This window comes from Nelumbo lutea, chromosome 1 (genome assembly GCF_056320005.1).
Source record: "Nelumbo lutea isolate HS-2025 chromosome 1, American lotus-T2T, whole genome shotgun sequence".
Taxonomy (NCBI): domain Eukaryota; kingdom Viridiplantae; phylum Streptophyta; class Magnoliopsida; order Proteales; family Nelumbonaceae; genus Nelumbo; species Nelumbo lutea.
In genome coordinates, this window is record NC_142684.1 from 38,683,607 (window position 1) to 38,705,521 (window position 21,915).

Here is a 21,915-nt window from a genome sequence, read left to right on the forward strand (position 1 = left end):
GGCAGCAGTTTGGAAGGCTAAATGAATACATAACCTTAAATGGGCCTTAAGCCCATTTCGAACTGGGCTAATTTGATTAGTCACTTAAGGGGTGAATTCTGAGATGGATCAACTGATATGATTGGGCCCAGACCCTATCCACTTAGAGAGTCCAAGATCTAAATGAGATTTAGATCTGGAAACTTCCTAATTAGATTAGGAGATGGCCGATCTAATCTGCAGATAAGATAGATAAGATAAGGGTTATCCCTTATCACTTAAAGGCACATCTAATCCAAATGTGATTTGGGTTAGCAGCTCCTAATGGGATTAGGAGCTGATCCCTTTAAGTCTATAAAAGGAAGAGGGGGCGGCAACCTTTGGACATGCAATGCAAGCTACACACTCTTGTCTTCAGAGCTGAGATTACAAGAAGAGAGAATACTGCACCCTGTAAATACTCTCTTGCCGCCTCCTTCCTGCAACCGCCGCCTACAGCAGTTCGATCTCCAGTTCTTGGGAGAAATCAAGATTTGATCTTGATTCCAATATATTGAAGAAAAGATTGGTGGGAGTTGTATTCACAAGTCGTCCAATTGATTCTTGCGAAGGGTCTAGTTCTTTTGAAAGAACACTGTTGATTTTGCTCCATCCTGCACTGCGCCATCTTCAGTGGGAGCAGATTTTGGATCCTTCCTTGGGCGTGAACACCTCTATTGGGAGATACTGCTTCTCTATGTCAGGTATTATCCCTCCCTACTCCTTTCGGTTCAGATCTAGTTCAGTTTATGGTTCAAGAATGATCATTGAAAATAAGATTTTCTAAATAGGGAATTCGATTCTCAGTTGAAGGGAGAGAAAAATTTTTGAAATTCGCCCCTTATTCCGCAATCTTTGGCGTCCATGTGATGGATTTCCTATCCCTTCACCTAGTTGTATGCTGAAATAGCAAGTGTTTCTTCTTTTGTGGACTGAAGGACATAAGATCCCTTTTCTGTAGCAGCTCTGTGAGGCAGTGTGCCTTGGGTGTTGTGTGTTCTTAAACCTGAAATCATGAATAGTGAAGATTCAGCCACATCTGGAATCTCCACAATGCTGAATGAAATGAGTGGGGGTGGCAACCTATCCTTCCCTATGGCTGTTGTTCCTCTTGATGGATTAAATTACCTAGAATGGTCAAGAGGGATCAAGTTATACATCACTGCAAGGGGGAAAATAGGCTATATTAATGGAAGAATCAAAGAACCACCCTCTGGGAATGCTGAATATGATAGATGGGATCAGGAGACCAGTATGGTAATGTCTTGGCTCTTGGTTTCCATGCAACAACAAATAAGAAAGAACTTCATGTGGGCTGAAACTACAAATGAGATATGAGAACAAGCAAAATCCATATATTCAAAACTACAACACTATGCCAAGATCTATCAACTACAGCCAGCATCATCTACTTGTCGACAGGGGGAGAGAAGTTTATCAGTATATTACTCTAACTTGACCTCTGTCTAGAAGGAATTGGACCATTACCAGAATGTTGATTGGAAGTGTGATGAGGATGCCAAACTGTACAAGAAACTTGTCTCACAGCAAAGAGTGTTTGCCTTCTTGCATGGTCTAAATCCTATGTATGAGTCCATCAGAGTACAAATTCTCAGTTCTAAGGATCTTCCATCAATTCAGGAAGTCTATGCTCTTGTTTAATTTGAAGAGAGTAGAAGGAACTTGATGAACAACACTGGTGGGGATGCAACTGTGTTGGCAGCAAAAGGGGATGTCTCTACTAGTGTGGGATCTTCCAAGAGAGGGGATCTCTAGAGAAAAAAACAGAAGATAAGGAAAAATTGTGGTGCACTAATTGCCAGAAACCCCGACACACCAAAGATACCTGTTGGGATCTCCATGGGAAACCAAAATGGGCTCAAGATCTAACTAAGAAGCAAGGCTCAGATGTGAATAAAAGGTCCGGACAGCAAGGTACAAAGAAACACCACATGGCCAACATGGTTACTCGGGAGAATCAGCCCCCCATTCCTACTGTGACTCAAACACATCTCTTTGGATCTGACCCAAGGGAGGATATTGTAAACTCCTTTCGTGACCATCTAGAGCTCTATGGTAGAGCAATTCGTCAAATGGATGCTCCTCCACAACCTCATTTGCATCCACATCAGGTAACCCTACCACAGCTTTCCATGTTGCTTCTCACAACCTTGACTCTCCATGGATCATTGATTCTGGAGCATCAAAACACATGACTGGTAGGTCCTCTTACTTTCAAACCTATCACCCTCTTTCTGGAAGAGACAAGGTGAGACTAGCTGATGAATCATACACTTCCATAGCTGGTCAAGGAACTCTATCTCTTCCTCTTGGTCTTACACTTCCTGATGTTCTTCATGTTCCAAAATTTCCCATGAATTTGTTCTCAGTTAGTAGTGTTACTAATTCCTTAAAATGTTCCGTAACCTTTTTCCCTTCTTATTGTGTGATTCAAGATCTGGCCTCGAGGAGGACGATTGGTAGGAGACGTATGGTTGATGGACTCTACATGCTAGAGAATACGGCTGGTCTTCATGTTACAGAGTCTATGAGTCAATTCAGAAAGAGTAAAGTGTACTTATGGCATTGTCGTCTTGGTCATTTGTCTTTTGAGTCCTTGAAAGTTGTATTCCCAGAACTGTGTAAATCAATATCCGTTTCTGATTTCTCTTGTCAAACGTGTCAGTTAAGCAAGCATTGTAGAACTCATTTTCTTCAGAAAAATAGTAAATTTGAGTTTCCTTTTCACATTGTTCATTCTGATGTATGGGGCCCTGTTACTTTACCTTCTAAGAGTGGCTACAAGTACTTCATTACCTTCATTGATGATTATTCTAGATATACTTGGGTATATCCAATGCAAACCCGGGAGGAAGTACCAAAAATTATCCAAGACTTTCAGCGGATGGTCTTCACTCAATTTCAAACTGAGAGACAAATTTTTCAGACAGACAATGCAAAAGAATTTTTTCATAGTGATCTCACGGAGTTCTTTGCTTCACATGGCTCACTTCATCGTAACTCTTGTGCCCGCACACCACAACAAAATGGTGTGGCTGAACAGAAGAACCGACACCTCCTTGAAGTGGCTCGGGGTTTACTACTTCATATGAATGTCCCCAAACGATTTTGGTTTGAGGCTGTCCTTTGCTCTACATACCTCATTAACCGAATGCCCTCTCGTTGGTTAGAGTACAAAGCCTCGCATCAGCTTCTCTTCCCTAAGGTCCCTCTTCTTTCTATCCCTCCTCGTGTATTTGGTTGTCGGTGCTTTGTCCAAAATCTGTCTCCCACCCGTGGGAAATTGGATTCCCATGCTATCCCATGCATATTTCTTGGTTACTCTCCATGGATGTTACTTTCTTTGAAGATGAGCCTTTTTTTCCTGTTTCTCCTCAGGGGGAGTGTAGGCATGAGGAGAAACTGGTTCAGCTTCCTTCTCTTCCTGATCCTTCGCCATTGGTTCAGCTTCCTTCTCTTCCTGATCCTTCACCATTGGTTCAGCTTCCTTCTCTTTCCGATCTTCCATCTTTCCGTGTCTTTTCTCGTCGTCGCAAAGGCCAACCAATTCAAGAGTTGTGGAGAACCCAGAAGTTGTACCTCAAGTGCCATCAAACTCCTTGGGGGAAGATCATACTCACTCAGGTAACTTGACTCCCAATGATGTTCCTGACTCCTCTGTTGCTAATGATCTTGACCTTCCTATTGCCCACAGGAAAGGTGTTAGATTGTGCACCACTAAACATCCCATTTCCAACTTTGTTTCCTATGAGAAGATTTCACCCTCATTTCGTGCCTTCCTTACCTCCATTGATAGTGTCCCTATTCCCAAGAATGTGGCAAAAGCTCTTTTAGTACCAAAATGGACAAATGCCATGAAGGATGAAATTAATGCTCTTCATAAAAATGGCACGTTGGAACTTGTTGATCTTCCTAAGGGAAATGATCTAATTGGATGTAAATGGGTGTTCACGATCAAGCATGTGGCTGATGGAACCATGGAGAGGTATAAAGCTCGTTTAGTGGCAAAGGGGTTTACTCAAGTATATGGACTTGATTATGCAAAAACTTTTGCCCCTGTTGCCAAGATAAACTCTATTAGAGTTCTTTTCTCTCTTGCTGCTAATCTGAATTGGGATCTACATCAGCTTGACATCAAGAATGCTTTCTTGAATAGTGACCTTGAAGAGGAAGTTTATATGGTTCAACACCTCGGTTTTCTGGCTCAAGGCAATGAACAGAAAGTGTGCAATTTAAAGAAGTCTTTATATGGGCTGAAGCAATCACCAAGAGCTCGGTTCAGCATATTCCATGCTATGGTTCAGCAAAAGGGATACAAGCAATGTCAATCAGATCACACATTGTTTGTGAAAAGGGGAGAAGTTAAAATGGCTGCCTTAATAGTATATGTGAATGACATAATTGTTACTAGTGACCGGAAGGATGAAATTCAAAGGTTGAAGGGTTTCCTTGCCACTCAGTTTGAAGTGAAGGATCTAGAACCTGCCAAATACTTTCTTGGAATTGATGTTGCTCGATCAAAAAAGGGTATCTTTATCTCCCAAAGGAAACATGTCCTAGATTTGCTTCAAGACACTGGAAAGATGGGGGTTAAGCCAACTGACTCTCCCATTGACCCCAACCATAAATTAAGGACAGCCAGGGTGAACCTCTTAAAGATGTGAAACAATTTCAGAGGCTTGTATGGAGATTGTTATATCTCTCTATGACCCGTCCAGACATTGCATATGATGTTGGTGTCCTCAGTCAATTCATGCATGCACCTAGATCCACTCATCTTGAAGCAGCAGAGAGGATACTACGATATCTTAAGAAGTTTCCTGGTGCTGGATTGTTATTTCAAAGGCACTGGCATTTGAGAGTTGAAGTTTATACAGATGCGGATTGGGCTAGATCTCAAAGTGACAGAAAGTCTAGTAGTGGTTATTGCACCTTTATAGGAGGAAACCTCGTTACTTGGAGGAGTAAAAAGCAAACCGTGGTGGCTAGATCCAGTGCTGAAGCTGAATACTGTGCAATGGCCCACGGAGTAGCTAAAGGTATGTTGATAAAGAATCTGTTGAGTGAGTTGGGTTTCCTAATGGACAAACCCATAACTCTATTCTGTGCTAACAAAGCAGCTATAAGTATTTCTGCTAACCTGGTGCCACATGATAGAACAAAGCACATCGAAGTTAACAAGCATTTTATCAAAGAGAAAGTCATCACAGGCGAAGTATGTACTCCCTATGTCAGCTCTGAAGACCAACTGGCAGACATCTTTACTAAAGGGCTAAACTATTCCAAACATCATGATCTCTGTGACAAGTTGGGTATGATTGATATCTATGCCCCAACTTGAGGGAGAGTGTTGACAAATGTTGTTGTACACAAGTTTAGTACCGCAGGGGTATTTCTGTAATTTTTCCATTCTTTATGTTGTCTGACCAGTATAGTATAAATAACAACTGCTTCACTCGCCTGAAGCATTCTTTTGAGGCATTCAGTCCTCTCACCTCTCCTCTCTTCTCTTCTTCTCTTTCTCTCTTCCTCCTCTCTTCTCTTGTTCAACAATGTGTTGGTAAAGGATGTAGGGAGATATCAAAGAATGGTGGGTCAACTGTTGTATTTGTGTGACACGACCAAATATTTCTTATGTTGTTAATGTTATGAGTCAGTACATGCATGCGCCTCGGGTTCAACACTGGGAAGCTATTGAGAGAATACTTGCATATCTGAAAAAGCACCCTGGCAAAGGCATCCTTTTCTCAAATCATGAGAATCTGAAGCTAGAATCCTACACAGATGCAGACTGGGCAGGATGCTTAGATGACAGGAGGTCTACATCAGGAGTGTGTACCTTTGTAGGTGAAAACTAGATCTCCTGGAAGAGTAAGAAGCAAGCGGTTGTGGCAAGGTCAAGTGTAGAAGTTGAGTATAGATCCATGGCTCATGGTGTCTCAGAACTTCTTTGGGTTAGATCTCTTTTGAGTGAGATTGGGGTGAAAGCAAAGGAACCTATGATGTTATACTGTGACAATCAGGCTGCAATCAATATTGCCCACAATCCAATTCAGCATGATAGGACAAAACACATTGAAGTTGATACACTTTATAAGAGAGGGTATCAACCGGAGAAGCTTGTTTGCCTTATGTGTCTTTAGAGTTGCAGTTGGCTGATGTTCTCACTAAAGGGGTGGCAAAGAACAAGCTTGAACATGACCTACGCAAGATGGGAATGTGTGACATTTACTCCAAACTTGAGGGGGAGTGTTGAAGATTAATTAGTTTTATGATGTTTTTCTGAGTAGATGTTTTGTGTTAGTTGTTAGATAGGAGGTGGGGACCACAGTAGTTATGTGAGTCCAAATTTTATTATGTTTTTGAGTGTTATATATGCTATTTTATGTTTTATCGCCCTATAAGGGTATAGTTGTCTTTGTATTGTTCTATTATTTTAGTATAAATAATAAGTGAAGGGGGCGGCCAGATCATTTCTCTCTTTTCTTTTCAACTTCTCTTCTTCTCTTATTCTCTTCTTCTCCTTCTCTCTTCAAGAAACTACTTTTCTTTTACATTCTTTTAATTCGGTAGATTGATACTGAAGTGACACTATGGCAGGGAGGTCGAGAGCTGGAAGAAGATGATGAGCTGGAAAGGTGGTTCCCAGGTGGCATTAGGAGAGTGGAGGAAAGAGAAGAAATGACGAAAGGGGTAGGGGAATAGTCTCTTTCGGCTGACCAAGAAAAGGGGGCAACAAGATTTAGTAATTCTTCAAATAAAATTGAATTAGCCCCAGGAGTGAAGAAAAAAAGTTTCGCAAAAGTGGTTCGGTTTGGACATATGTCGGATCTGTGTTGTGGACCAATAGGAGTTTCGGTTACACAAGAAATGGCTAGATCTGACCCGTTGAAGAGGTCAGAGTGGGTTTCTGGCTCATGTGACTCATTAAATAGTCACGTGGGAGGAGGTAAAATGAATGCTACATGGGACAAAAGTTTGGGTCTATCATTACCTTCAACAAAGCAAAACAGGGCTTCTGGTGCGTCTAAGTCTGGTTCATGTTCCTCTATGCAGTGGGTTCCTATACAAAGAGAGGAAGGAATCGACAAGATGAAAGTCCCTTCTGATCGGCCTAATCCAAGGTACACCAGAGCCAGGAAAAGGAACTAGTGGAAGGAGGTTGGATTGACATTGACGTGTCAAAGGAAGACGACTTTGAAGACAAGGAAGAGTTTGTTCCTGGTAGCATTGAGTCACAGGCAGATACAGAGGAAATAGAAGATCTCAACTTCGGTATTTTGTTTGATGGTAAGACAACGGAGCCAGTTTTTTCCACTTCCCATGTTTCGGCATCAACTAGTGATAGTTCATTTGAGGTCCAAGTTTGCTTGAATGGGCGGCTAGAAAACACTACTATAAATTTAGAAGATCCATTATCAATTAGAATTTCAAAGCAGGGTAGCGGTAATGAGACTATCAATGATCACCAAAGGTTTAATAAAGGTTTGCCAAGAAGGGATAAGACGCAGAGCTCAGGAAGATTTTCGCAGGAGAATTCCTTCCCAGAATTTGGTTCCCAACAAATCCATAACATATTTTTTGTTCTCTTCCCCCTCCCCCCCCCCTAGGTATGGCAGTAAATTTGTTTTTGAGTACTAATGTGGATTCACTATTTCATGCCAATTCTCCAGGTTCCCTGCCTCTCTATTTGCCGCCGGCCGTGGATGCAAAAAAGATTAACACTAAAATTGGGGGTGAAACTGTAGTTGTTGAAGAGATGGGAGAAAGAATTTGGGGTTTAATTGAACAACATTTGGAAGAAATGACGAGAAAGGAGCTAGAGGAAAATAAACATAGAGAGAATAAGGAAGATATGAACAGGGGGGAAGTTTTGGTGGATGACAAAAAGGAATAAGACAGGATAGAAATTGTTGTGGAGAAGTTGGGTTGTAAGGCGAAGAATTCCAATGACCTAAAAACCTACTTAAGGACCAAGAAAACTGAGGTGAAGGTGAGAAAAAGGAAGATGAGTGAGGTAGAGAGGTTAAAGCTTGATGTGGAGGAAGATAGAGAGTTTGGTGAGAGGAAGGGTAGGAGAAGAGGGGGCAAGTAACTCAAGGGGCTGAGGTAAGGGATATAAAAACAAATTGACTTGATGAAAATGACCAGTTGGAATGTTCAAGGTTTAGGGAGCGCAAGGAAGAGAGCCATAATAAAGGAATTGCTGAAGGAGAAGCCCGATGTTGTTTTGTTGCAATAGACTAAGCTTTTGACATTTGATGACAAATAGGCCAGAAGTATATGGAGGTCTAGGGGCATAGGTTGGCCAATGTCACCGTCATGGGGTTCCTCAAGTGGTATGGTGGTACTATGGAAGAAGAACACGTTGCTGGGAAAAGAGAAATTGAAGGGGAACTTTACAGTGTCTCTAAAATTTCAAAATGAAGATGATGGTTTTGAATGGGTGTTAACATGCATTTACGGACCTAATGGGTATAGGGACAAGAATGAAATGTGAGAAAAGCTTGAAGATATACGAGGATTGTGGGATGGACCATAGTGTATTGGAGTGGACTTCAATGTGATAAGATTTGTTGAGGAGTCTAATAAGATGACATAAAGGGAAACCATAAGTATGAGGAAGTTTAATGAATTCATAAACAACTGTGAATTGAAGGCATTGCCCCTTGTGAGTAGTAACTTCACTTGGTCTAATATGCAATCAAACCCAATTTGCTCTAAGCTCGATAGGTTCTTATTTACAGTGGATTGGGAAGCCCACTAGGGAGGGTTGGTCTCTATGGCTTTACCTAGGTTAACCTCTAATCACTGACCTATCTCTTTATCCAAGGTTGAGCTAAGAGGAAATGGCCCAACCCTGTTTTGGTTTGAGAACATGTGGCTTAGTCACCAAGGGTTTAAGGAAAAGGTAAAAGAATGGTGAATGGAGATTAATACTAGTGATAAGTGGGAGGGTATGAAATTTCAGCATAAGCTTAAAGAGTTGAAAGCAAGGATCAGGATTTGGAATGCTCAACAATTTGGCAGATTAGAAAAGAAAAAACAAGAGGTAATTGACAATAATGATACATTGGATAATAAAGAAAATGATAGAATTTTTGGAGAAAGAGAAAAACAAGAGAGAGGGAGACTAAGAAAGGAATTAGAGGATATTCTTTTTAAAGAAGAGATCTCATGGAGGCAGAAATCTAGGCAAAGTTGGTTAAAGGTGTTAGACAGTTTTGTATGCCCTTAGCTTCAATCAAAATGATGTACTTTTTGAGTTTATTGTAAATGAATAAAAGTGCATATTTGATTCATGTTCCCTTGGTATGTTTCTGTGTATTACCCTTAAACTGGACACTTAATGAGACTCGTGTTAGTTTAGAATGTTCACAGCCAGTGGGTCGGTCTGGGGAGACCTATCCTGACAAGGCTGACACTGTGGTGCCACCAAGTCGGTTGGGGTGGCTTGTCTCAGCTACCGGGGTGAGACCCTAGGCACATACAGTGTGGGATTAATTGAATCTTTGAATTGGACAAGATTTCCAGTATTGCCCTGGACCTTGGAGATTGATGGGCAAAACTGGAAAGTTACACCCGACCCCTAGACTCGACTATGATACTACACTAGGTGTCGAATTGGGCTATGAGGGGGTAAAAAGGGCTAAGGAGCTGAATATAAATAAGTTGATTATTGAAGGAGATTCACAAGTGGTAATTGGCTGGATAGAGAAGGCAAACGATGGGTTATGGGCATACATTAATAAAAAAAGGCATTTCAAATGGCTAACCCAAGGAATGGATGTGTGTGTCCGGTGGTTAAAAGATGTGCTAATTCATTTGCAAATGCTTTGGCCAAACAGGGGGTGGGAACAAGCCAATTGTTTTGGGCTACTATGTAATTTTATTGTTGTAGGGGGTGGTAAGAGGGTTTACCTCCCCCCACCTTTGTATTTTAATCTTCTTTATAATTTAATGAAAGTTTTCATTTACTGATAAAAAAAATTGGGAAATGCCGGGCCTGCTCCATTCAGGTTTGAAAACACATGGTTGCACCATCCTGGATTTATCAAGAAAGTTAAGAGATTGGTGGGTGGAGAGCAATCATGCAATAAATTGGGAGGTATGAGATTCCATAAGAAACTTCAATACTTAAAGAACAAAATTAAGGACTAGAACATTTTGGAGTTTGGCAGGTTAGAAGAAAGAAAGCAAAATGTGATTCATCACTTGGAGAGGAGGATAAGGAGCAAAGTTGGAGATTGAGAAAACAGTTAGAGGAAGTTGAGGGAGACAGGAACACTAAGTTCTTTCATGTTGCAGCAAATGGTAGAAGGACGAAAAACTTCATCTCCAAATTAGAAGTTGAGGGATTAACCATATCCCATCAAAATGAGATTGTTGGGGCCTTTGTGGACTACTTTAAATCTATTTTTAGAAGACCCTTGAGTGATAGGGTGTGGATTGAGGGATTGGATTGGCCATGGTTAAGATTAGAGGATATGGAGTGGTTGGAGAGAAGTTATAACTTGGAAGAAGTAAAGGAAGCAATGTTTCCCATGGATAGATCAAAAGCACCAGGTTTAGATGGTTTCACGATGGCTTTTTATTAAAACTGTTAGGAGATCTTGAAGGAGGACTTGATGTCTGTGTTTGAAGAGCTTCACAGAAGAGGAGTGATTAACTCGGGCTAAACTCTTAGCTTTGGTTCCCAAGAAGAGAAAAGCTATTCACCCAAGAGACTACAGACCAATTATTGCGAAGGTGTTGTCTCTAAGGATTAGACAAGTGCTCCCTTCTTTAATAACTCACAACCAAGGAGCTTTTGTGAGGGGAAGGCAAATAACTGATCAAATTCTTATAGCTAATGAGAGTGTAGAGGATTTTAAGAGATCTGGAAAAAAGGGGTTGGATTGCAAATTATATCTTAAAAAAGCCTATGACTTGGTAAACTAGTCCTTTTTGTTGGAGGAGATGGAATGTTTTGGATTTGGAGATAGATAGTGCAATTGGATGTTAGGATGTGTTAGGACTTGCAACTACTCTATTCTAGTTAATGGGACAATGGTGGATTTTTTTCCAGCTTTGAGAGGTAATAAGACAAGGAGACCCCCTCTCTCCTTTCCTTTTTACTTTGATTGTGGAGGTCCTAGGGAATTTGATCTCTAGAGTAGATGCTAGGAACTTAATAAGAGGGTGGAGGGTAGGTAAGGAGGGCATACCTCTAACTCACTTGCAATTTGCAGATGATACAATTTTATTCTGTCAAGGAGGGATCGGAATTGGATTAGGAACTTGAAACTTGTTATACAATTGTTTGGGCAATTGTCAAATCTAAAAGTTAACTTTGAGAAAAGTTGTATAGTGGGAGTCAATATGGAGGAAAGGAAATACTTGAATATGCAGTCATTATGGAGTGTGCAATGTCTAATTGGCCTCTGAGTTACCTTGGTTTGGCTCTTGGGGGCAATCCCCAAAAAGGAAGTTTTTGGGATCCGATAGTGGAGAGAGTTGAGAAGAGGCTCACCTCTTGGAAGAAGAATTACCTATCTCTTGGAGGTAGAATCACCCTAATTAGGTCTACGCTTGCAAACTTGCTTGTTTATTACCTGTCAGTTTTTAAGATTCCTTCAGTAGTGGTTAGCAAGTTGGAAAAGCTAATGAGAGATTTCCTGTGGGAATCGGGGGAGGAGAAAAAGGACCATAGGGTTGTGTGGGAGGTAGTGAGTAGAGGTAAGAATTTTGGTGGGTCTTGGCATTGAGAATATTAGGAAGAGGTACTTGGCTCTCTTAAGGAAGTGGTTGTGGAGGTTTCCCATCGAAAAAGAGAAGTTGTGGGCTAAGATTGTAATTATTATCCATGGGCTTGCAAACAATGTTTAGGACTCTAAGATTCTGGCTAGAAGTACAAGAACTTCACCTTGGAAAGCAATTCAAGCTATCATGCCTCTGATCTATCCTTGGATTGGGTATGATTTACATTCAGGTAACATCATTAAATTTTGGGAGCAGGTTTGGGTTGGAGATTCCCCTTTGAAAAACCAATTTCCAACTTTATTTGCTATCTTTGATTTTAAAAATGAACCTATCTCCACTTTCTTTGACCTCTGGGTTTGGGTGGAACTTGGATTTGAGAAGAACGATTAGGGATACGAAATTTGATAGTATCTTAACTCTCTTGGACATCCTTGATGGGATTTTTCTGGACCCCACACAGCTAGATAGTAGAATTTGGACCCCATCTCCTTCCGGTTCCTTCACCTGTGCCTCCTTTTTTAAGATTCTTACTCAACAAATTGACCTTTCTAGATCGTCTTTCCCTGTTAAGGAAGTCTGGTATCAACCTATCCCTCCTAAGATTGGGAGTTTTTGTTGAGAAGCGTTTCTAGAAAGAATCAACACAGGTGATTTGCTTCAAAGAAAGAGACCCAATGGATGTTTATCTCCTCATTGGTGTGTTCTCTGTAAGGCTGATGGTGAGTTCGATTACCACTTATTAATTTCCTGCCAATTTGCAAAAAGTATTTGAGAATGGTCTACTTCTTTGTTTGGGTGCAGGTGGAATCCCCCTCTGAATGTGCAAAGCCTATTTACTTCTTCCTTCAGCTGCTCAACAAAAAGAGGAAAGGTTATGTGGAGATGTGTTAGGGCTGCTGTATGCTGATCTATTTGGGAGGAGAGACTCAAGAATATTTTCTGACAAGGAGAGAAGACTAGGTAGTGTCATGGAAGTGATCCACATAAGAGCAATACACTGGCTGAAATACTTGGAGCTGTTCACAGACATCTCAGTGGATGATCTTCTACGGAACTAGAAGGAAATTGCAAAGTCAGTCCCATCAAAGATGACTTCAAGTGAAGGGTTGAGAGATCCATCACATGGACGCCCAAAGATTGCGGAATAAGGGGCGAATTTCAAAAATTTTTCTCTCCCTTCAACTAGGAATCACATTCCCTATTTAGAAAATCATATTTTCAATGATCAATCTTGAACCTTAAACTGAACCAGATCTGAACCAAAAGGAATGGGAGAGAATGATACCTGATACGGAGAAGCAATATCTCCCAACGAAGGTGTTCACGCCCAAGGAAGGATCCAAAGACTGCTCCCACTGAAGATGGCGCAGTGCAGGATGGAGCAGAATCAGCAGTGTTCTTCCCCAAGAACTCTGTCCTTCGCAAGAAACAGCAGGATGGAACGTGAGCACAGCTCCCTTTTCAATCCTTTCTCAAAGAATTGATGTCAAGATCCAATCTTGACTTCTCCCACAGCTGGAGATCGAACTGGCAAACAGGGCGGCAAGAGCAGGGAGGCGGCAAGAGAGTATTCGCAGGGTGCAGAATTCTCTCTTCTTGATTTCAACACTAAAGAGGATCTGATGTGTTTCTTGGTCTCTCTCTCAAGGCTGCCGCCCCCTCCATCCTTTTGTTAACTTGAAAAGATCAGCTCCTAATCCCATTAGGAGGTGCTTATCCAAATCATATTTGGATCAGCCTTCTCTTCTAATGATAAGGATAAACCCTTATCTTATCTGCAGATTAGATTAGCTTTATCCTAATCTTATTAGGAGGTTTCTAGATCTGAATCACATTCAGATCTGGACTCTCTGAGTGGATAGGATTAAGACCCTATCCTAACTGCTAATCCATCTCAGAATTCGCCCCTTTAATTAACTAAATTAATAGCCCAGTTCGAAATGGGCTTTAGGCCCATTAAGCTTATGTGCTCATTTAACCTTCCTAACTGCTGCCCAGTTAGTCTTCCTTGTATGGCGTGGGACCCAAGCATTGATCTACACATCAGCCACATGGGTTCGGCCCAGCCTTTGTTACAAGGCCTGGTCGAATACACTGTTAAAGACAGTGCATCCCCTGAAACCCATCAAATGGGCTCTATGGGCCCAACACTTACCCTAAGTGGTCCCTGGGCCAAGCCACCTTGTAACACCCAGGGACTATGGGCAGATGCAAGATTAGCCCATCAGGTATTATCCTCAATGGTCTTACACTTAACCTCTCAGCCCATAATGATCTTACACTGCCCGACAAGAGAGGACCTCTCCCTCGGCTGTAAGGAACAGTGTTGCACTCTCCACTTATATGGATCCCGGAAATTAAAACCTTTTGCAAACATTTTAGAAACCATAATATATATACTTTTATATCTCATATAAAATATATTTTGCAAAACAAATTTCAACGGTTGAAATCGGTTGCCGGCAGTCTTGGTTTCCAACAGTGAGAGTGCATCCTCGATCATTACCTTTGTCCGACAAAGGGGCTGATCCTGTCACTATGATCACCCATTCAGATGAATTCTCGGATTGTCCCAACATACCCAGGTTTTGACCCCCGCTAAGGATCTCACTGATTGGTACATCAAAGACAGCCCGATCCGACACATAGTGCAGTATCATAATCGAGTCTAAGGGTCGGGTGTAACTTTCCAGTTTTGCCCATCAATCTCCAAGGTCCAGGGCAATACTGGAAATCTGGTCCAGTTCAAAGATTCAATTAATCCCACACTGTATGTGCCTAGGGTCTCACCCCGGTAGCTGAGACAAGACACCCCAACCGACTTGGTGGCACCACAGTGTCAGCCTTGTCAGGATAGGTCTCCCAGACCGACCCACTGGCTGTGAACATTCTAAACTAACAAAAGTCTCAATAAGTGTCCAGTTTAAGGGTAATACACAGAAACATACCAAGGGAACATGAATCAAATATGCACTTTTATTCATTTACAATAAACTCATAAAGTACATCAATTTTGATTGAAGCTAAGGGCATACAAAACTGTCTAACAAATTGACCTTTTTTAAGATTCTTACTCAACAAATTGACCTTTCTAGATCGTCTTTCCCTGTTAAGGAAGTCTGGTATCAACCTATCCCTCCTAAGATTGGGAGTTTTTGTTGAGAAGCGTTTCTAGAAAGAATCAACACAGGTGATTTGCTTCAAAGAAAGAGACCCAATGGATGTTTATCTCCTCATTGGTGTGTTCTCTGTAAGGCTGATGGTGAGTCCGATTACCACTTATTAATTTCCTGCCAATTTGCAAAAAGTATTTGAGAATGGTCTACTTCTTTGTTTGGGTGCAGGTGGAATCCCCCTCTAAATGTGCAAAGCCTATTTACTTCTTCCTTCAGCTGCTCAACAAAAAGAGGAAAGGTTATGTGGAGATGCGTTAGGGCTGCTGTATGCTGATCTATTTGGGAGGAGAGACTCAAGAATATTTTCTGACAAGGAGAGAAGACTAGGTAGTGTCATGGAAGTGATCCACATAAGAGCAATACACTGGCTGAAATACTTGGAGCTGTTCACAGACATCTCAGTGGATGATCTTCTACGGAACTAGAAGGAAATTGCAAAGTCAGTCCCATCAAAGATGACTTCAAGTCCATCATGGAATCCTCCCCCTCATGGCTTCATCAAACTGAATTTCGATGGTAGCAGTTTGGGAAACCCAAGGCCTTCTGGCATTGGGGGAGTTCTAAGGAATGAACAAGGGATTGCAATAGCCTTGTTTTCTGGTCCAATTGGTGTGGGCAACTCCCTTAGCGCTGAGGTAATGGCAGTCATGGAAAGGGTAAAAAGAGCAAGGGACCTGAATATCAATAAGCTAGTCATAGAAAGTGATTCTGAGATTGTAGTGGGCTGGTTAAAGGAAGACAAGATTGGGCTTTAGAACTACAACAATGAGAAGAGGAAGTTTAAGTGGTTGACTAAGGACATCGATGTAAAATGTATTTGGGTAAAGAGAAGTGCCAACTCCTTTGCTGACAGTTTAGCTAGGCAAGGGGTGCATAGGGATTCTATTTTCTGGGCTCAATTGTAACTGTTTTTTCTCTTCTAATCCCTAAGGGAGCTAAGATATTTTATCTCCCCTCCATTGTATTTTAATTGCTTATTAATAAAATGCTTCCTGTTATCAATCAGAAAAAAAAAAAAAACACCTGGTTATTGTACCTTTGTGGGAGGCAACTTGGTTATATGGAGTAAAAAACAGTCTATGGTGGCTAGGTCCAGTGCAAAAGCTGAAAACTGTGCCATGGCAAATGGTGTTGCTGAGATGTTGTGGGCTTCCTAGTGACTATTCCAATGACATTGTACTATGACAAGGCAGCCATCAACATTGCTCATAATCCTATTCTCCATGATAGAAACAAGCATATTGAAGTTGACAAACACTTCATTAGGGAAATGGTTGAGATGGGCAACATTTGTATTCCCTAAATTACTTCTTCAAATCAGCTAGTCAATGTTCTTACAAATAGTGTTGGTGTCCCAATACAAGTTTTCCCTTTGTAACAAATTGGGAATGATTGATATTCATGACCCAACTTGAGGGGGAGTGTTGGTTATGTTGGCTTACTTGTTGCTACTTAGCTTATGCGTTTTATTTGTTTCTTAGGGGAAATAATGTCCTTTCACCTTCTTTTATGTTCACCTTATTTATATCAATGAAAGGGGATGTCGCCCAGTGTTCCACCAGTGTCTTATTCTCATCTTCATCTCTTCTCCCTTTCTTCCTCTTCTCTCAAGCATCCCACACAGAAAACAGTTCTCTTAGATCCAATGTGCATGTTGTGGATCTGAGCTCTCTTGCACTGCTACAATCCCTGTTATAAAAGTATGGCTATCATTCCAGCCAATGTATGTGTGCACAGGCTATGACTACTCCAAATAATTTGTTCTATCTAGTTTTACAATAGCAATTATACCATTCTAGTTCTTCCTAGTATTGCTTCTAGGATCAAGATTCTATTTATTTCAACTCACATTCCAAAGGGATCCATCAAACTCAGAGATGTGCAAATACTCTTCTCCAATTATACCATTCTAGTTCTCGTCCAAGTCTTTCTTCGAAGCTCTGGTTGCAGGAAACCAAGACAGTGGTGCAAGTTTGTTCCCTCAAGAGTGAGTTTCTTTGTTTGGGAGGCTTGTCTGCAGCAAGTAAACACTTGTGAGCTATCGCAGAAGAAAAACCTTGGAAGGCTTTTTATCTCCCCTCACGTCTGTACCCTCTGCCTCCGTGAGGGAGAGACAACTGACCACCTCTTCATACATTGCCAGGTAGCCAGCAACAACTGGAACTTCTTCCTACAGTTAGTTGGCTTTAGTTGGGTGGCTCCTAAGAACCTTCAGGAACTGATTTCACAGTGGCAAGGAAGAGGTCTGAGCAAGAGAGGTAAGACTTACTGGCTGATAGTACTTCATGCTGTTCTTTGGGGAATTTGGGAGGAAAGGAACAATCAGCTGTTCGAAAATAGGACAAAATCTAAGTGTGAGTTGATCAACCATATCACTTATTACTGCAATTTGTGGGCTTCCAGCTCAAAGGAGTTCACAGGAATCAATGTTAATGACCTTAACAGAAATGAGTATAACTTCCGGGTCTCCTCCCCCCCCTATCCCACCAACTCCCAGAGTTCCCTCAGTAAGAAGGGAAGGAACTTGGACTCTTAGCTTTTGACGGAAGTGCTTCTGGTAACCCTGGAGCTGCCGGTATAGGGGGAATCCTAAGAGATGAGAACAGACTCACCTGCTGGGTATACAGTGGACCGATTGGGATAGCTGACTCCACAAAGGCAGAAGTGTTAGCAGCTCTCACAGGGATTCTCCTAGTCAGTAAACTGGGTATTCAGAACTTCTCCATTGAAGGTGACTCAGCAAATACTATAAGATGGCTGGAACAGGAGGCTGGACCTTGGAGACTTAGTCACTTCTTAACAGAGACAAGGGACCTATTGGCTCATACGAATGTTTCTCTATACTGGATCCCAAGGGAGCTAAATGCCATTGCAGATGGTCTAGCAAAATTAGGAGTCATTCTGGAGACCTTGTACTGTGGTATCTTTCCTCCTGTATAATTCTCAGGGGTCTGGCCCCTGCTTTGTATTTGTACACCCTCTTGTGTACCTCTCTTTCCTTTAATGAAATAAGTTATCAACTTGCCTCAAATACGAGATATTTTGGCCATGAACCATTTATACAAACCTCCATAGCTTCATAAATACTATTCACCCTCGACCATATTCTAAGCTCATAAACTTCACCCACAAAGAAAAGATTTATATGATGTGGAATAGACCAAATATCTCCTCAGTCCACAAGGATTCATGTGGAACTGCAAATGCCACCATGTTCTGTTTCTACCTACCGCAAGCATTTCCAATTGCACAAAACATTTGGGTAAACCAGGCATGAAGGTTTTCTGTAAACATTAATCCATACATAATTATTTCTCTATAATCCTTCAATCTACCCGGCCATTGGCGCCCATTTCTCTAATCACAGTTCTGGGCATCTCGACAAACAATCTTCTTCCAGCAAAAGGACCTCTTCAGTGAATTCCTTTTTCTTGAATAAACAGGAACAGACCTGGTTAAGCTTTCTTACATCAATGAAGCCAAATCTGCACCACTCGATCTTTGCCCACCTGTATATGTCCAACTCATCCAGTACCAAATTGATAAGCCTGCCCACTAAACATGAATCCAACAACTGTAGCCTCTCTTTCAATTTCCTACAATCCCTCACCACATCCCCAACTGACGCCATGGCTGAATTGCTTCTATTCCTTCCTATCAATGGAGCATAGGAACAACAATGTTCGACATAGAGCTATGCTTCTCCTTTAAAATATGATTGACCTCCAGTCCTCTCCTTCCATGGGAACAAACATAGAACAAATGGCAATAGGTTCCGGAAAATTCTACCTTTAGCACTGAAACCTTCTAAAGCCCTCAAAATAGGCTTCTACATTTTTGCTTAAAATATTTCCTACATCATGGTTGATCTATTCAGACCAAAACTGTTGAACCAAGAACCACGAAAATAGAAAAGAAAAGAAAAAGAAAGAATCACTCAACATCTTCTACATTTTCTTTTTACATTGGTTGAATTTTTGTCAATACTGGCTTCTAAAGTTCTAGGTACTTTTTTTATGGATAAAAGCTTAAGTATGGAAACAATTCTATGTACATTTTTTCCTAATAACATAACAATAAAATTATCCATCACTATATTCCTAGATTTAAGATGAAAATCACTTTAGCAGCTTCAACTTTATTTATTTATGTTTTGGGGGGTGAGGGGAAGGTAAACTAACACCAGCAAGCATAACAAGTATCAATTAAACAGTGACAAACAGACTAAAACCTGAATAAAGAAACAAAATTAAATCAATTTTCGTTTCTACAGGTTTCTGATATAAATAGATTGATGCATTCATGTCAATTTGCTAACTGAAGTGTAACAGATGCAACTGCCTCAAACCTACAATAAGTAATTTCGAAGTGCCCATGACAACTGAAGAAACACTAAGCTATGAATAAAAACAATAACTTACTGAAGCATATTCTTCATCTCTGTCCCAAACAATCATCTTTGGCAGTTTTGTCTTCTTAGTGACATCAAATGTATCAGTAAAATCTTCCCATTGCTTGAATCCAACATAACCAAATACTAAGTCACGATTCGCAGATGCAGCAGCTTTCAACAACTTAATTAATTTTAATGATTTTTCATCTGTCTCATCCTCTACTATTGTAAGAACAATTTTCCTCTCTTCATCTTTCAAAAGCCTAAGTGTTTCATAGTTTATGGGCATAGACAGAGGCAAGAAATTTTGCTTGATAAAATCCTCCAAAAATTTATCTGCATGTGAAGTAGGCAGCCAAGATTACAACAATATAAGAGGAAGTAACGGATTAAGCAATTACACAAGGACATATAAATGGGGTCGACAGACTCAGCACACAATGAATAGCATGTATAAGTTGAAAAAATATCCACAACAAAATGTGGTGTACATGGTGCAATACCATATGTAAGGACCAAAAGCAAGAGATAATGGCTTGTTGTGCACTACATTTCAGGGTTTTTGTGCACAACTGAAAAATTCCACATGTTGATGGAACATGCTGGATTTCTCTTAACCTCCAATCACAAGGTATTTTAGGTTCCCAACAAACCTCCAATCACAAGGTAGTTCTTTCTTTACTGTTTCAGCCTTCAAAGGACACCCAGCAAACCTCCAATCACAAGGTATTTTAGGTTCCCAACAGTCGTTGTCCCAAAGAGAAGAAAAAAGGGCCACAGTCCTTAAGAGACCTTTTATCGAAAACTCAGTGTGCAGTACTTAACAACCTACTGTTAACTAGAAGAAACCACTTCAAAGTGTTCAGTATAGGTCCAAGAGGAGGCTGGGATGAAGATGAGACTAGTATCACTTAGTTTTAGATCAGTTTCAGCAGCTTCCCAATCCAATAATCAATCGAATAGCACTTCCAAAACAACCCAGAAATTTCTAAGTAGAATCAGTCCAGCAACAGTGGGCCGAATGGAGGTGGGCTTTAAATGCTTTAACAGCCCTCCCAAACAACAAAAAATAACCCAGCAAAGGACTGAGAAAAGACTTACAGTAAGAGAGTCTAGTTTGAACTATAAACCAGGCCGAACACTTGTTCTCTGAGATAACTTCGAAATCCTTTTTCTCTGATTCCAAATCAGGCCAAACAACTTGTTCTCTGATTCTTCCTAGTAACCGAACCCTTCTCCAAGTGTATAGAAACTTCGGCACCCTCCAATGACCTCCAAGAACCAGGCGGATGACTGTAAACTTTCAGCCCTAGAACCTCCTCATGTAGTTGGCTGAACTAGAACCACATGAGGGACATGCCAAGCAATGGCCTGCTCTGATACCAAGTTGAAAAACAGTCCTAGAAGTAGGGATTGTGCTAGAAAACAAAGAAAAACTAACAAGAGAAGATTAGAGAAGATTAGAGAAGAAGAGAGAGAGAGAGAACTGCGGCAAGAAGGGTTAGAGAATGAGGAGTTCGAACTTAACCTCCCTCTAACACTCTAATACTCTTTTATTAAGTTAATCTTTTAGTAATTACAAGAGAGGTCCTTAGTTGGACAAGAAATTACAAAAAATGAACATAGAAGAGTATGGGCCCAGAATAAGGCCCATTACAGAGAAGAACATAAAGATAATATACAGTAACAGCCTATGGGCCATTCGGCCCATCTTCTCTACAATTTGCATGGCTTTCCATCTACTTGGGCCAATCATGCTACCATAGAAGGAGATAGTAGTGCTACAGGTGATGAGTCTACTGCTTTAGGCACTAGGAGGAGAAGGAAATGGTCTCATAACCCAAGAAGAGTATGAAAAACTTCATTTGTCTTCTTCCCCCGGTAAATACTACAACTCTTGCAAAGTCGAGTACAACATGTCTCGTTTCCTCTTCTAAACCATGGAATATTAATTCTAGGGCTCAAATCACATGATTGGGTCCTCATACCTATTTACATCTCTATCCCCAATCGATTACTTTAGCTGATGGTACTACCTCTCTTGTTTCTAGCATCGATGATGTGACTTTACATTCTAATTTAACTTTGCCTTCGGTGCTCTATGTTCCTAAATTTCCCTTTACTCTTATGTTTGTTAGTAGGTTAACAAAATCTTTGAATTGCTCCATCTCATTCTTTCCATCCTATTGTATTTTTGAGGATCTCCAGAAGGGGAAGACGATTGGTGGCAAGCATGAAGCTGGAGGATTATATTATCTAGGTGGTGGTGGATCACAGACAGTTCTTCATTCTTCCATTGCACCGTTGCAGTGGCACTATCGAATGGGTCATCCCTCTCTTCCAACTCTCAAGAATCTTGTTTTAAATGTCATGTATGTTCATGAGTTACAGTGTGAAGTTTGTCAGTTTAGTAAATATCATCATGTCTCTTTTGTTCCAAAGGAATTTACTAGTCTTAAGTCTTTCTGAACTTCTTCATTCAGATGTTTGAGGTCCTTGTCCAGTTGAGTCTTACAATAGTTTTAAGTATTATGTTTCCTTTGTTGATGCTTTTTCAAGGATGAC

The 21,915-nt window shown here is 40.9% G+C and overlaps 1 protein-coding gene across 1 annotated transcript in view; it reads right to left on the bottom strand.

Moving 5' to 3' along the window:
• The window catches only part of PDIL5-2 (PDI-like 5-2), a 70,363-nt gene that overhangs the window by 17,290 nt on the left and 31,158 nt on the right, over positions 1-21,915 (bottom strand). Inside the window, exon 4 of the mRNA XM_088965592.1 lies at positions 19,379-19,686. Within this exon, the coding sequence (XP_088821718.1) occupies positions 19,379-19,686 (308 nt within the window). The remainder of the gene's footprint in view (positions 1-19,378; positions 19,687-21,915) is intronic.